This window comes from Cibotium barometz, chromosome 36 (assembly GCF_041138505.1).
Source record: "Cibotium barometz isolate CiBa-2024 chromosome 36, ASM4113850v1, whole genome shotgun sequence".
In the NCBI taxonomy this organism is placed as follows: Eukaryota; Viridiplantae; Streptophyta; class Polypodiopsida; order Cyatheales; family Cibotiaceae; genus Cibotium; species Cibotium barometz.
The window spans coordinates 8,774,378-8,790,528 of record NC_141081.1 but is presented as its reverse complement, the minus strand read 5'-3'; the positions used below and the strand labels follow the sequence as shown (position 1 = coordinate 8,790,528).

Genomic DNA, 16,151 nt, shown 5'->3' with positions numbered 1-16,151 from the left:
TGGAACAGGACTGCCATTCTTTCCTTACAGGAAATGGCAGAGGATTACTTGGAGAAGTACTTTGAAGATGCAATGCTTGTAGCAGCCCATGCTCACAGGGTAACTCTGATGGCCAAGGACTTCAACACATTGTCCAGAGTGAGGTGGAGGTATGACAAGCTGGTCCATCCTCTGGAATGGCAGGACATTAAAATGAGAGACATATTATTAATTCCACCTACAAGGAAATTGAAGGCAGACAAGGTGAAGGTCAATGAGCACCAGAGGGAAAGCTGCTTATGAGGAGTCACTGAAGCAGCAAATAGAAGAATCCAAATCTGCTATAGATGTGGAGACTGTACAGATGGAGCTACAGATACAGAGAAGGTTGCAGAAGCTGGGCCCTAACATAGTTGTCCATATTGAAGATGATTTTTCAGAGAATAATTTTGACTTGACAAAAGCATGCTTGGCAGCATTGGCTCATAAGAATGAGTATTGCTCAGATACTATCATTCTTGCAATGCTCTAGTAAGTGTCTTTTATTTTACATTTGTTTGCAAAATAATCCTTATTGTACCTCCTCCCTTATACCTTACCTTAATTATTGTTTTGTCCAATGTAGCATGATGAGAAGCTGGCTGAACCATGCTGTACAGCATACAGTTTATATTATTGATCCTGCAATTTCCTTCAAGTTAAGAGATCCAAAGGAAACTCCCATGGATATTTCCAATTGGTTCAGACACTGTGATTTTGATCATGTTGATATTTTGCTACTTCCATACCATAACAAGTATGTGTGTGGCTGCTTCTTTTGGGATTTTCCTTCAAGATTGAGTACTCTTGTAGCCTTTGATTTCTTAATGCTTTTTTCCTTATGCAGTGACCACTGGAGCTTTGCTTCTATTGACATCCAGCACCACTGATCACAATCTCCCAATTTATCCAGTTGATTCATAATTTCCCATCATTCCTTCATCAGAGTATCTATGGCATCATTGGCAACTCTAGCTCTACACATTCACATGCCCTTTCAGATCTCATTCATACGGATATTTGTGGACCTTTTTCTCTCTCCAAATTTCACTATCGTTATTTCATTACCTTCATTGATGATTTCTCTCGTTTCACATACATTTTTCTCTTGAGGCAGAAGTTTGAAGCCTTATCCATATTCAAGCAATATCAGAAAGCAATTGAACTTCATACTAGTCGCTCTATCAAGACTCTCCGTAGTGAGAACGGTGGAGAATATATTTCAAATCTCTTCGATGACTATTGTATTGAACAAGGACTTCATCATGAGTTCATTGTTTCATATTCTTCTCAACAAAATGGCATTTCAAAGCATAAGAATCGAACCATTCTTAATACTATGAGATGTATGCCTATTCACTCTGGATTATCCAAGAGCTTTTGGGAAGAAGCAGTTCATTTTACAGCATTCTTTGTTCAAAATCATCTTCCCACAACTGCACCTGCTGGTAAGATTTCCATTACAATAACAAGGACAGGGAAAACTCCTTCTGTATCACATTTTCGTACCTTTGGATGCATTGCTTATATTCACGTACCAAAAGAAACGCGATAAAAGTTGGATCCTTCTGGTTTGAAAGTTATATTTATTAGATATTATCATAATTCTAAAGGATACAAATTTTATGATCCTACTTCTCAGAAAGTCATCATCAGTCGCGTGATGCTCTATTCGATGAACGTTTGATAGGGGGTACATGGTCTAGTAAGGATTTTAATGATACACAATCCTTACTCACTACTTTTCCTTTTCTGTTTGATAATCATTGTATCTCTCAAGATGTTGTGCATCATTCTTCTCCTATGAAGGATTCTGAAGACCCTAAGAAGGATTCTAGTCATCATCTTGATTTCTTCCCATTGATATTCAACATGCTTCAAATCATGTCTATGATGATAGTTTTGATATCAATTCTATGATTGTTCATGAAGATCCGGAAACTTATATAGAAGCTATCTCTTCTCCACAAAAGGATCACTGGCAAGAGGCTATGCAAGTCAAATATGATTCTTTGATTTCCAAGGGTACATGGGTTCTTACTGATTTGCCTCCTGATTGTGTTCCTATCAAGATGTTGTGCCTTGACATCAACCTATAGAATAGGGTGCCCCATCAAGAATTTGTTGTGCTTCTTATGCAAGGAGCTACAGTGAAGGTGATGACCATGACATCATCCGGTTGAAATCTGGCACAACCCACATCAATCCAAACTGTCTAGCATTCTATGCATTCTAACGGCACTATGCGTGCATGCGTTCTTTTAAATCCGAGTTTGGACCAAAGAGGTTCTTCTAATTCATTTCATTAATGTTACATCATGAATAACAACTATCAAATTTAAGCATAAAATCCACTAATCGTTTTCATAAAGGGGGGATGAGAGAATTGATAATACAAATTTGATGCATGATTATTTAATTGCGATGTTGAGAAGTCTAGGTAACCGAGTGTTGTTGATTGCTTAGATCTTGATATAGCACCAAGCTCTCCTTACTGTATGCATTAGTGTGGTGCACTCTCTACAAGGGCCTTAATTTCTCATCATTGTGTCCTAGATAATGTGAGGGGGCAAAAGAAAAAGAAAAAATGGTGTGAAATTTTCATAGACAAGCATCATAAAACTAAAGCATGCCAATATACGTGTGAGCCTTTTCTCAAGGGAGGTGAATGCAAATATTGGTGCATGGTTGATTTAGCAAAGGAGTTTTATGGATCATTAAATCTTTCTGCAAAGCATCTTCATCTAAAAATTGGAGAAACCTAGAGATAAATTATCAGAGTTTTTCAACACATTGGATGATGCTTATGATTATCGTGACATGGGTAGATGTAAGTCTTGTTCGAGTTTGAGGGGGATAGAAACCTTGCAATCAGCAGTAGAGGAATTAGAAGAAGCTTATGAGAGCAATTTAGAGTCAGATAGTGATGATGAGAGTGACCTTGATACAAAGGATGGTGGGATGGATATAGTGGAGGATGACAGTGCATGGGAGAACCAAGAAGGCCAAAAGTGCGAGGAGTCGTCCTTGGATGTCCCTAGCTTCACATTAGATGGATGCAAGAGTTTGGTTGATGGTCAAGATAATGATGATTCACTAGAGTATACATACTCTATTAGTGATGGCCGATTACACAAAGCTCTCAAGTTAGAATAGAAATTCATATAGCAAAGGAGGCTTTGGTATCAGATAGTGATTCTGATTGCATATCACCTCGTAGTCTGGAGATTTGGTTTTCCATGGTACCTAAGGTGGTTGTGCCCTACGATGCTAGCTTTCCATACTTGACATCCGATGGCTTCTTATGTTTATGTGTCTTACGGACACCCTTATGATAGTGGAGGATGATAGTGCATGGTTGATAATAGAAATTCATCGCAAAGGAGGCTTTGGTGTCAGATAGTGATTCTAATTGCATATCACCTCGTAGTCTGGAGGTTTGGTTTTCCATGGTACCTAAGGTGGCTGTGTCTGCAATGTTAGGCTTTCGTACTTGACATCCGACGGCTTCTTATGTTTATGTGTCTTACGGACACCCTTATGATCAGAGTGGCCTTGGTTTTTCCAAAGAGGATGACTTTCTTATAGTTTCTACTCCAGTTGCAGATAGTGCAGATTCTTAATCCAGTTTCTAGTAGTCGATGATACTATCTTATTGATGCTTGATGATGATCCATGGAGCTAGATTGGACTAGTATTGATATTATCTTTGGCTCTATTTATGGTGAAAGGTAGATTTTAAGGGTGATAAGAAGTTGGATCCAGAAGCTCGACCGCCTGAAGGGCCGGATACAGAAGTTTCCATTAGCAACAAATTGCTCCAGATCCAGTTTGGATCTGCTCTAGTAGATCCGAGCGGATGATTATAATGATATTATTTTTGGATGCTAGTGGTCAGCAACAATGCAGTGGAACATCCAACGATTGCTGCCTCTGCATTCGATGGAATTGTCAAAACTGTCAAAGTCGGCTTGCCGAGTTGGTAGACATTGTAGTGTGAATCTCTCACCAAGTTTGATGCACTGTAGGTGGCAACCACCACCCTATCACATTGTACACCAGAGATTACACCAGAAGCGCAGCTATCGTTTGAAGTATGCTGGAGGACGATCATGTTGGTGCCTTCTGCATTTTCCACAATACTAAAGGAGAAACCATCACCCATTTCATCACCACACCATGGCTCACGTCGGATATTACACAACACAGATTGCACACAATGCTTCGTGAGCATCTTCATCATAGAAAAATCAACCGCTTGCTTGTTTTTTTTGCTTCATTGCCACAGAAATCCACCACTTTGTCCTAACCTCATCTACAAGGTCCATTCACAGACAACAGGGATCACCAAAGTGTTAGGGCCACAGCCCTGATAGAGATTAATACTACACAAAGATGTACATACAATTCCTATATTACTTCATCCATTCACAAGTCGTGTGTCCATTACAAAGATAATAGAGCGGTTATAACTCCATAAACATAATAGGATATGAAGGGGTATGAGTGAAGAGATGTGCCTTAGACTAAGCTTTTATTATAGTTTCAAGTACTTTGGGCTTTCACTCCATTCGGAGAACCTCTCGCAAGTGACCCCACTATCTTCACGACAGTTTGCTTACCTCTATGAAGCATTAATAGATTGTGATTGAGGTGACTAGTGTGTCATTTTTGCATCATGGATATATCCTTAGAGCGAGTGAGTGATAACACACATGAGAATCCGATGCATGATGTACCTATGGCACGTGACGTTAGTGCCATGTTTCCAGTGGACTATGACGAGCTTACATATTTATTGACCATGAATGATGTCTTTGCTATCATTTCCCACCGATGACATGACGAGCAGGTGGACTACTATTTGGTGAGATTCTCTATGCCAAAGATCACTCTCAAACGAGGATGCCATGGATGATTATAGGGCTCAGTTTGATGCATAATGTAATTTGTGGTGGCAAGCTACTATTTTCAGTAGATTTGCATGCATGGGGATAACAAGAAAATGAGGTAACATGAAAGAAATTCTAAGGTTAATCCATAGAGCATCCATATTATAGAGCATTAAGGATATGCATACTCTATGCCTAAAATCAATATGCATGCATGCTCTATGCATAAAGGCAACATAGAGAGTATTCACAAAAGCATGCATACTCTATGCATATATGAGTAATATGCATAGACTATGCAATGTATGAAAACCATGATCGATTTCTTTCATATGATCATGAGAAGTTTATTCCATCTACAAAAGGATTTCACCCACATCCTCTACAAGTGATTGGGAAGTTGTGTGGAGACCACTAAGAATGACAAGGTACTTAATCAAATTGTTCCATATGATCATGAGAAGTTTATTCCATCTAAAAAGGGAGTTCCCCCATATCCTCTAATAGTAGGTGATTGGGAAGTGGTGTGGGAACTTGGAAGGATCAAGCCAAATGCCACCAACGAGACAAGGTACTCAATCTTCTTTCACCTTCCGTATTGGAAAAAGCTAAAAATCGATCATCTTCTAGATCCAATGCACATCATAACAAATGTGGCTATGAACATTTGGGACAACTTAATTGGCACAGAGAGATTCTCTTCCACTTCGGGAGGACTTAAGATTGATTGATCATCTCCTGATGATGAAAGATCCCTACCCTCTCTGTGCAATGGATTCGGGGGTGCTAGCAGAGCGGAAGTAATACTTCTTGCACGGGGTAGGATCCCTCACTCGGGGCCTCGCCCCCACGGATATCTGGTCAAGAGACTAATCCCTTGGTTCTTCAAAACCGAACCCAGAAAAACTTCCCCTACTGGAAAGCACGGGCGATTCCTCCAGGATAGTTGTACTCTAACGTAGTCAGAGTCATTACGGACCAAACCGATCCGACCGAACTTACGAGTCACTTGGTAAGATCAAGAAATAAACTTGCACTTGGATCATAGAAACCAACGCTTTTTTCCCCATCGAGAGGCACAACCGTTGATTCTTTTTCCATAGAACAATTACTATCCGAGATTTACTTCATCTATCGTACTATAACAGAATTGAGTATCATTTTACGGATCCATCAGTCTAGCCTAACCCCATCCAGTCCCATGGGTTAGCCAACTGCCCAACCACTGTAGTGATGGGATCCAATTAGGAATTTGGTTAGGTTTTGTCCCGGGTACTAGGGAAAAGAGTTCCCAGGTCCCCTAGCCGGATATTCTTGCAAATTTAATGTCAATCACACCACTTACACACCCAATATGAAATTGCCTTTTTCACAGATTCAGCTATCTTTAAAACAATCATTTAATGAAACCATAGTGTCACTGATCATAATCCTCAAAATCTCCGGTTGAATCCTCATTAGGGAAAAAGGGAGCTCATTTTGGGGCCTTTTACGGTTTGGAAAAATAAGCTCTCAACCAATGAACAGAGGGCCAATGTAACGTTGGAAATTCACAAAAATAAAAGAAAATAGATAAAAGAAACAATATTTTATGTAGGTACAAGCGTGCTACATTAATGTGGAGATTGGTTTTTTATTCTCACAAGATCTTTGGACATGAAGATAGAATCTAGTCTGACATTTTCTCTGACAAGGGCCTTCCCGCTTCCACCTCCCTTTGAACTTTAAATTGTTGTGCTGCCTTTCCTTCGAAAGGTCTACCATTCTACACCACTGTCTCATTGTGCAGCAACCTCTTCTTTTCCAAAACTGCTCCCTTGATCCTGTTTGGCTTAGAGTAAGATGTTTCTTGTCAACTATCTGTCTGCCCACTTTCTCTTTCTTGAAACTTCACTTTGTTATCTTGTTTACATTACTTTGCTGTGGTTACAGATTCACAAGGTATCCATGGTGAATAAAAACTATGGTCGTTCTTGTGGAAGACGCTCTGTGGATGATAATGCTATGAAGGCAGAATTATACCACACATCCTTACCCCGTCGACCTGCTTCTTCTATTTCTTCGGTAGAGAATTCAAGTACAGTCAAAACGGAAGGAACTTGGGAAAGGTTTACTGTTTCGAAAGGAGCATGGGTGCTCATGCAACCTAGTAAAAGAAAGAGACCCCAGACAAAAAACATTTTCTTGGCATCATGGAAGGGAAGAGTACGAGATTTTAAAATCACCAGAGGAAAGATATCGGTGAAAGAAGTTTTGATTCAGCATGTGTACATGCATAAAGAACTTGTCTTGCGAGACTATCCAAATGATCTTCCGCAACACAGGCCTAATTGTATATTTTTCTATTGTGGTTTTGTTCTTTATGAGGTGCATGGATTTTTAAGACAAAGTTGCAACAGCTGACCGAGAGTCAATGGAGAACATCTCGCGTAGCAAGGTCGGCTGAGGTCTTGACCATCCTCAGTTGGATTTAAATGGTGAGCTTTTGGTACAGTGGATGAGGGACCAAGGAAGCGGCCTATGAGTGAAGCGCTAGGTGACCTGCTGTGCGAAGGAGCCTAGAGGGTGCTGACCATACAGTGCTCGAGCTCTGGGTCACCGAAGATACCCATGCGTGCGTCTAGGAAGAAAATGGAACAAGGTGTTAGAGTTGTTTTCTGAACTCGGGCATGGATCTGGTTGATTGTCCTTGCTGGTCACTCACGGATGAGTCCATGTCTCTTTTATATGGATCTGTTGGTTGATCTTGCTGTTCTTCAACGGAGAGTCCATCTAGATTTTCTTATGTGATTATATTGCCGGGTACTATGAGCTAGGAGTTATTGAAAATGCCCGTGAGTGAGCAAGTGGTGAGCGTTTTGGTTGCCAATGATGCCATAGGTACACCGATGAAGAAATGATTGGAAATTAGAATTCAAGCTGGATATTTTGGAGGATTATGATCAGTGATACTCTGGTTTCATTAAAAGATTGTTTCAAAGACAACTGAATCTGTGAAAACCGAGGGATTAGTCTCTTGTTCGGATATCCGTGGGGCGAGGCCTCGAGTGAGAGGCTCTACCCTATACAAGAAGTGCTACTTCCGCTGCTAGCACCCCAGAATTCATTGCGCGGAGGGGGCAGGGGTCTTTTACGCAAGCTAGGGTAGACGGAAAAGGCATAGGTGTTTGCCATGTAATGTTGTGGCCTTGTAAGTTTTCTAGGGAATATAAAATGGAAGTTTAAGATCATAATATGGTGACTTTGTAAAAACAAGTTGCAATGGTAGTTATAACTTGATATGCATTGATAATTGTAAATGAGTTGCAATGTGTATATTGCTCTTGTATCCATCCACTCCTCTCCTCTACTGTCACCATGAGTCATAAAACAAGGAAGACCATAGAGAGCTGATAGACACTTAGTAGTGTAGAGAGAGAAACCGCTCGCCTTAACACCAAAAAGCACTCGCTCAAAAATGCTCGCCAAAACAATATACCCCAGAAAGAGATTCCAACCCCACAATCATAATGGTAATCCTCCGGGGGGATATAGTACTAACCGATCCCACATTAGGGAAAAACGGGACTCATTCTTGGGCCTTTTAGCAAAAAGAAAAATAGACTCCCAACCAATGAGCAACAAGCCTACGTAACGTAGAAATGCAACAAAAATGAGAAAAAAAATACGAAAATAGGCGGATTTCTTTGCTCTAAAAAAAGAACCAAGATGGGCATTCTCTCTCTTTCTTTTCCTTTCGTATGTTAGATGTTGTCAGCATTTAAAGCTTAAATGTACATTTCCCACCTATACTTTTCAACTCACATTCGCCACATTTAACAACATACGCACAATTTTATCACTTTTTTGCACTCTCATCACTACCAAATGCCATTTCTCATTTGCTCTCCTGCATTCCTTGATGTGGAAACATGATTTAGAAGGCCATCTTCAAATGTCCAAATGATTACAATCTAGAACATACTTGATGTAGAAAATGCATGGAATCCCTTAACAATGTGAAAGGGGTGGTTGATCAGCCACACCAACGATTTTATATCATGTTGGAAAGAAAGAATCCAAGGATTCAGACATGGGATCAACAAAAGATGTATTGAAGACTCTTATCCACAAGATCTTGCTCGACACAAACCAAAATATGAGCTTATTTCATTTTTTTGCAAAGTCAATAATAAAAGTTATGAAGATAATGGTTGTATGTGAAAACATGCAGGAGAGAGATACGATTGAAATCCTCAATGAAGGATGGGATAGAAAGGAAGAGAAAAATGTAATTTTCTCTTCTAATTGGAATTGTAGTCAAATTCAATGATAAGGGAATTTCAACAATCACTATTGGCGAGAATGACATTCTTCAACAATTAAGAGAAGGTATCATTGACGACACTGCAAGAGAATCATTGTTTTTCAATGCTTAGTTTCCGCGTCTAGTCGCATTGTCGATATATGCATCGAAACGAGCGTCGAAATACTCGTCAAAACATGCATGGAAATAAGCATCAAAATACTCGTCGAAACACGCATGGAAATAAGCGTCGAAATAACATTATTTCCTCCAAAATGTCTAGTTGAATCCTAATTTCCAATTTTTCCTTCATCGATGTACTTATGGCATCATTGGCAACCAGAACGCTCACCACCTGACCACTCAGGGACCTTTTCAATAGTTCGTAGCTCATAATACCCAGTAATATATTCTTATAAAAATCAAAATGGAATCTCTGTCGGAGATCAGCAAGATCAACCAACAGATCCATATAAAAGAGCCATGGACTCATCCGATGAGGACCAGTAAGGTCAATCAACTAGATCCATGCCCGAATTCAGAAAACAACTCTTACTCCTTGTTTGGGTATCTTCAGCGGGTCTCCTTACAGCGCCTCTTGGTATGTGCAAATTTCCTAGGCCACTTTCGCCTCTAATCTCTGTGACTCAACAGCTATATCTGGAAGCACTCCCCTCATCTTCTTATCTGTTCTCTTCTTTCACCCCTTCTTGATCTACTTCATGATTTCTTGGGTCTCCATCAACAAGATAGACTGCCCTTCTTGCATATCTACAGCTGTTAATTTGGGTTGGTCTGGTATAGTAGTGCCAACTACATATGCTCCTCTGGTTTGGGCTCTTTGAGAGGCCTTTTTGCTACATGATTGAGAACCTGTGTAAGTAGGTATGGGTTACAGATTTTGGATTGGTAGGATTTTAAGTAGTTCTCCATCTCCTTATGGACATAGTATGCCCATTCTTCTTCTTTCTCCTCATGTGCTTTTGCAATCTTGTTCAAGGTGACCCTGTTTGTATCTGTCCATGGGCTTCACCTATACCATCAAGGACATGGCCCTACAAGCTTTTTCTGTAGCCTCATCCTGGATGTTTTTATACTCTGCACCATTTGAGTTGTAAGAATTTTTCTTGAGAATTGCATCCAGAGGCATTTTGTCAATGGCTTGTGCATGGACCTTGAATGTGGGCGGAAGTTACAGAGCATCCCGTATGAGATCTTTTGTGATGAGAAGTTGCTCGGAAGTGACGTCCGCTTTGGTGACGGTTCCCCTTTTGGTGCCCTTGTCATAGGTCTTAAGGTATTCTGCGTAGAGTTCTATGTCGATACTTCTTGTGTTGGGAGTATTTGTGCCATCTTCCCCAGACCAACCTTGTCCAGTTTTGCTTTGACTTCGGCCTCCTCTAGAATTTGGAGGCATTGTCGGCTATGGTACTGGAGGGCTACCTTTCCATGGGCCATGAGAGCTTCTTTCCTAATGATGGCCCCATGGAAGGCTTGGGCATAAGGGCCCAAAAATTTCATCTTTGGGCATTGTGCTAGCCTCTTTCTCTGACTTGTTGGGGATCCAATGGTGCTGGCTTGAGTTGCAGAGCTGAGGTCTCGAGAGCTTCTGACTCTGAGGACGACATCTCGAAAGGAGATAGTCGAAAAGGTCAAAATCTAGGGATGGCGAGTCGGGAGATGCAAACGGAAGCGATGCGCAATCAAAGATTCAATGCACAGCGGCTCCCTTAATGAAGAACACCACGTGGCATTGCTTGATTGGCCTGTGGAAATTACTATTTCATGAAGTGAACATTTTTTGAATTTTTTATGGTGTGAACCTTTGTGAATTTGTTCACGGCGTGAACGTTTTTTGAAATTTTCACGACATGAACCTTTGTGAATTTGTTCATGGCGTGAACATTTTTTGAATTTTTCACGACGTGAATGTTTGTGAATTTCTTCATGGTGTGAACCTTTTCAAAGTTTGAATGCATAAGATTGATACCTTGTCACTTTTTCCTTCATGCTCAAGCAGTCAAACAGGCACATGATGAGTGAATGATACCTTGCTTACCTCGTATCCACTGTGCAACCATTGGACACCCTTCTACTTTATTGCCCCACGAGAACCAAGGGGTCACCTGGGCACTTCGGGGCATTTGTTGATGCAATCGTTTTAGCTCTATGTGGGAGTTTTTTTATTGTTCCTTCCACCCAACTGAACAATGTTATCATTGTGCCTTGTGGTGGAGGGCTTCTATATGTGCTGAACTTCTTTGTTTTTATCTTTAGGTTCCTTGTTCAATTTTGTAATCGGAGTGGGTACTTTTGTTGCTTTGGCAATTCCTAGCCCATTTGATTGAGTTGTCTTTTTCCTCCATACAAGGGTTGGCGAGGTTCTTGCTTTAGGAGTTGATGTTGTATGCTCTTACTACCCTCTTTTTTATGACTTGAACTGCTTGTGGTATTGGCCAGTGAGTGGGTTTGGGTACCCATATTGCCGTATTACCTTGGTAGTATCCTTGTGCTTGCAATAAGTCCTTTTGGACCCATTGTTTATGGAACCTTTGAGGTCCATTAGGGTGCTTGGAGTCCTGCCAATCTGTTTGTGTCTGCAAGGTCTAACTTTTGATTTTTTTTGTAGATTCTTCTTGTGGTCCCCATATCATTCATGGTGTCCTTTTTGTTGAGTTGATTTTTAAGTTGAATCTTGGACACCCACTTCTGTGTACCCTTAGATGTTAGGTATTATGTGTGCAAGCTTCGTGGAACTGATGTTGATTCTATTTTATGAGGTGTTGCCACTGCACTCGGTGTTGTTTGTTCATCAGTTATGATGTGTTTCCCTTGTTTGTCAAGCTCCATAAGGGTACAGACATGACCTTGTCGCCCATGCGTAACAACGCTGTCCTTTCTTCCCATTGGATATTTTATTTACTTGCACAGATCCAGGATCATCCTAGAATCATTTCTTCTTCCATGGAACTTGCAGATATGATAAACACCTTCCCGACCAAGGAATTATTTCTAATGGAGATGTTAACATTTAAAAATCCCTCAGCTCTCGTAGTTATCAAGTGAACACTATGTACTTGCATCAGTGGGTTTAAGGTGTGGTCTATCTGATGCTAGCCAGGTTTCATATGAGATCAAGTTATGACTTGACCCCGTATCTATTAATGCAATGATTGTTGCATGGCCTTTAGCTGTAGTAGGTCCCACCTTGAGTCGTGCTTGGCTCAATGTTTAGTTCATCTTCATCCAAGTGAGTCACAAAAGCCATGTTGACATGTATCAGTCTATTATGTAGTAATTGTTTGGCTTTGGCCTCCCTAGCCTTAGCTTCTTCTTGAGCCTGCTAGATTTTTTCCTTTGCAAGCTATTTCTATTGTTTTAAGAGATGTTCTTGCAAAGTATTTCTTGGGTCAGTCGTTCAAAATATTTTTTAAATTTACTTCCATTGACATAACCCTCCATATGTATGCCGTCAATCGTATCAATTTGAATAGACCCCTCCTGAGGTATGATCTTCGTGATACTCGGAATGGTCCCAATCCTCGGTATTTGAGTTTCTTTTTCTTGGTGCTTTTGAGACCATATATGAGGACAAGGTCCCCCGTTTCTAATTCTTTTTGCTTTAGATTTTTGTCGAGCCAATGTTTCCTGCGTAGTTTTTTTGACTATGAGTCCATGTGATGCTATCAGCCTAGTCTCATCACGCTTCTCTAAGTCAATTAGCCTTTTAGCTAATGCATTCTCCGTCAGATGTTCTTGGATGGCAATCCTTAAGCTTGGGACTAAGTATTCCATGGGCATAACTGCTTCAACACCATAAGCTAGACGGAAGGGAGTGTATCCTGTCACTACCTTATAAGAGGTTTGATATGCCCATAGGGTTGCAATCAGCTAATGTTCCCGGTCTGTTCGACTTGCTTCCAAGGTTTTTGTCAAGATAGTACACAAAATTTTGTTTGTACTCTCTGCTTAACGATTAGTCTGTGGATAATAAGGTGACAATTTTTGATGGACCACTAAGAATCCTGCAAGTAAATGATCAATCACCTCATTAATAAAATGTAAGCCGCGATCACTAACTAATTCTAATGGGTAGTCGAACCTCGAGATAATTTGCTCGTATAAAACTTTTGCTGTTGTCCATGCATCAGCTCTCTTTGAGGCTCCGGCTTCTGCCCATTTTGTGAAATAGTCCGTGGTGGCCAGGATCACTTGGGATGGATGTGCCGCTGGACTAATAGGTCCAACAAAATCTATTCCCATTTCTCGAATGATTGTCTTACAATAATAGGGGCAAGCGGCATCTTGTCCTTTTACTATGGGATAGCAAAACATTGACATTCTTTGCATCTTTTGACAAATTCTATGGTATCTCCGAATAACGTAGGTCACCATAGTCCTGCTTAAAGCACTTTTTGTGTGATTTCTCCAGCAAAATGTCTGCCCTGCTATCCCTGAATGAGCTTCTTCTAATATGGTGAGATGAACTCATCTTATCTAGAAACGCATCTTCTAAGCACATTATCTTTTCCTAGCTTGTATAGTTCTCCCGCAATCAGTTGTTGATAAGGTGCAGTAAGCTTGATAAGCCGCCACATTTTATCTTTGTTCAAAGGTATTTCCTGCAAAAAACCATAAGCTAGATAATCTACAAGTTCTTTCACAATTACATCTCCTCTTTTACAGCCTCTATCCAAGAGCTTGTTCCCACACACACCCTATTCACTTGTATTTTCAACACATGAAACATAACTATTGTTCCCAAAAAAAAGAAAAAACATTTCAGCCTACTTTCATTAAGCTAATCTTACTTTCGGCATGACGGATTAGTAAGTAATTAATCCTCATCTCTCTCTCAATAATGGAATCAACCGTGTGCCCAGTTCATCTTTACCTACATTGTCAAGAGTCTCCTCAGTTTGGAAGCCGAAGATCCCAACACTCTGAAGCTAATGAGGGATTATCTCTTTCTAATGACTGGCTACTCCTCAGTTCCTATTGATCTGCCAGGAACCACATACAACAAAGTGCTCAAGGTACTAATGGATTCTCATGCCATCGTACTGCATGCATTAAATTTTACACATGCATGTATGTACATATATTCATACATCTACACAGATACATGCTTACACATATACACGTGTACATACATTCACAAATATGTACGTACATGTTCCTACGAATGTAGCTGCATGCATGCGTTGATGCACACATACATGCTTTTGTGTAAACATGCACATAACACACGTACCACTCATACTTGCTCACCTACATCAAGACATAACATCCATGCATGTGGATGTGCGTACGGGGAGTTGAGATGTGCACTCATCTCACACAATGTTTCCCGTGTGCAATTTATGGCTATAATGTGCATGCGTGCTCACCATCAAACATATATACGCACTTCTGTACAAGAAATATACAAACTATACATACGTCATGCAATCATAGCGCTGGCATGTATGTCACATACGTTGAGGAGACATTGCACGTGCATGCGACATGTCCCCACATACACTGAGCTGGAGACATTGCATGTGTGGCGTGATTTTATGATGGCCTATTTACATGCATGCGCATATGTACGTACATGAGAGTATATATGAGGATATACTATCTTTTTAAATGATTTCTTCATTTATGGCAGGCTCGTGAGAGGATTATTTCTATATTCAAAAATATCATCAGGCTGAGAAAAAAGGAGCCTCCCGAGGGCAGAGCCATTGGATTTTACGGATGTGTTATTGAAGGAGACGGATGAATGCAGGAAGCATTTTAGTGAACAAGAGATTGTGGAGTTCATTTTCTTCTTGGTATTGGGTGGCTTTGAGACTACCAGTATTCTACTCACCAATGTGATCAAGTTTCTCTCAGAGAATGCCCATGTTGTAGATGAGCTCCAGGTAATTAGTTCTCTTTCCTCTAAACCTTATGTTAATCAGTACATAAATTGTGTAATTGCCTCATCTGATCAGTGTTTTTTTTTCTTTTGGCATTTAGTGCGACTTCAACTGGCTGTACTAAACTGTATGTGTTATGTGCACACATATGCGTGCATGCGTATGTAAGATGAACACACGCATGCGCGCACACACACACACACACACACATGCATGCATGCGCATACATGTGCATTTGTATATAATGAATACACGCGCACTTGCATGTGTGCATGCGTATGACAATGTGCGCATGTGTACATACCATGTTTACATACATCCGCATGTATGATGAATGTACATGTGTGCTGTATGCACACGCATGCAAAAATACACAATATCTGACCCTATTTAGACATTTTGAAAAGATAGTGATGAATGTTTGGGGAATTAGTTGATTTAATTCAGGGTACTTAGTTTACGTGTTTATTTGTGGCTGAAATTTAATATTTGGGTAGTTAGTTGATTTAATTCAGGGTCAGTTTACGTGTTTATTTGGGGCTGAAATTTAAGGTTGGGTAATTAGTTGATTTAATTCACGGTCAGTAATCTCGCATTTGCAGAGAGAGCACTCCCTCATTCGGAAAAGCAAGAAAGACAACGAGAAGCTCACCTGGGATGATTTCAAACAAATGCAATTTACAGAATTGGTGAGTTTCTCTAAAATCAAGGCTTTGATGATTCTATTGGAATTATAATCATTTCTAGCAAGAGATGCTAAATGCTGACTAATTTTATCTTAAATTTGAAATAAAAAAGGTGGTGAAGGAAGCGCTGAGGATGGCGAGTATCGTACACTATGTAACTCGAGAATCTCTGCAGGATATTGTTTTCAAAGGTAATTAGATCTCAATTGAGTATAAATTAATGCATCACATTTACTAATTAACCACACTTGCTTTATTACAGACATGATTATCCCAAAGGGGTGGATGATTTTGATCAATTTTGCTATGGTGCATCTCAACTCTAACTACTACCCAAACCCTCTTAAATTTGACCCATGGCGTT

General features: G+C 40.2%; 1 protein-coding gene across 1 annotated transcript in view; it reads left to right on the top strand.

Annotated features, from left to right (window-relative positions):
* The window catches only part of LOC147617457 (cholesterol 16,22-dihydroxylase CYP90G4-like), a 197,297-nt gene extending 182,072 nt beyond the window's left edge, over nt 1–15,225 (top strand). The window contains exons 3-6 of the mRNA XM_086775440.1: nt 14,079–14,231; nt 14,849–14,941; nt 15,033–15,104; nt 15,202–15,225. Coding sequence (XP_086631566.1) covers nt 14,079–14,231; nt 14,849–14,941; nt 15,033–15,104; nt 15,202–15,225 — 342 coding nt within the window. The remainder of the gene's footprint in view (nt 1–14,078; nt 14,232–14,848; nt 14,942–15,032; nt 15,105–15,201) is intronic.
* The last annotated feature ends 926 nt before the right edge of the window (nt 15,226–16,151 follow it).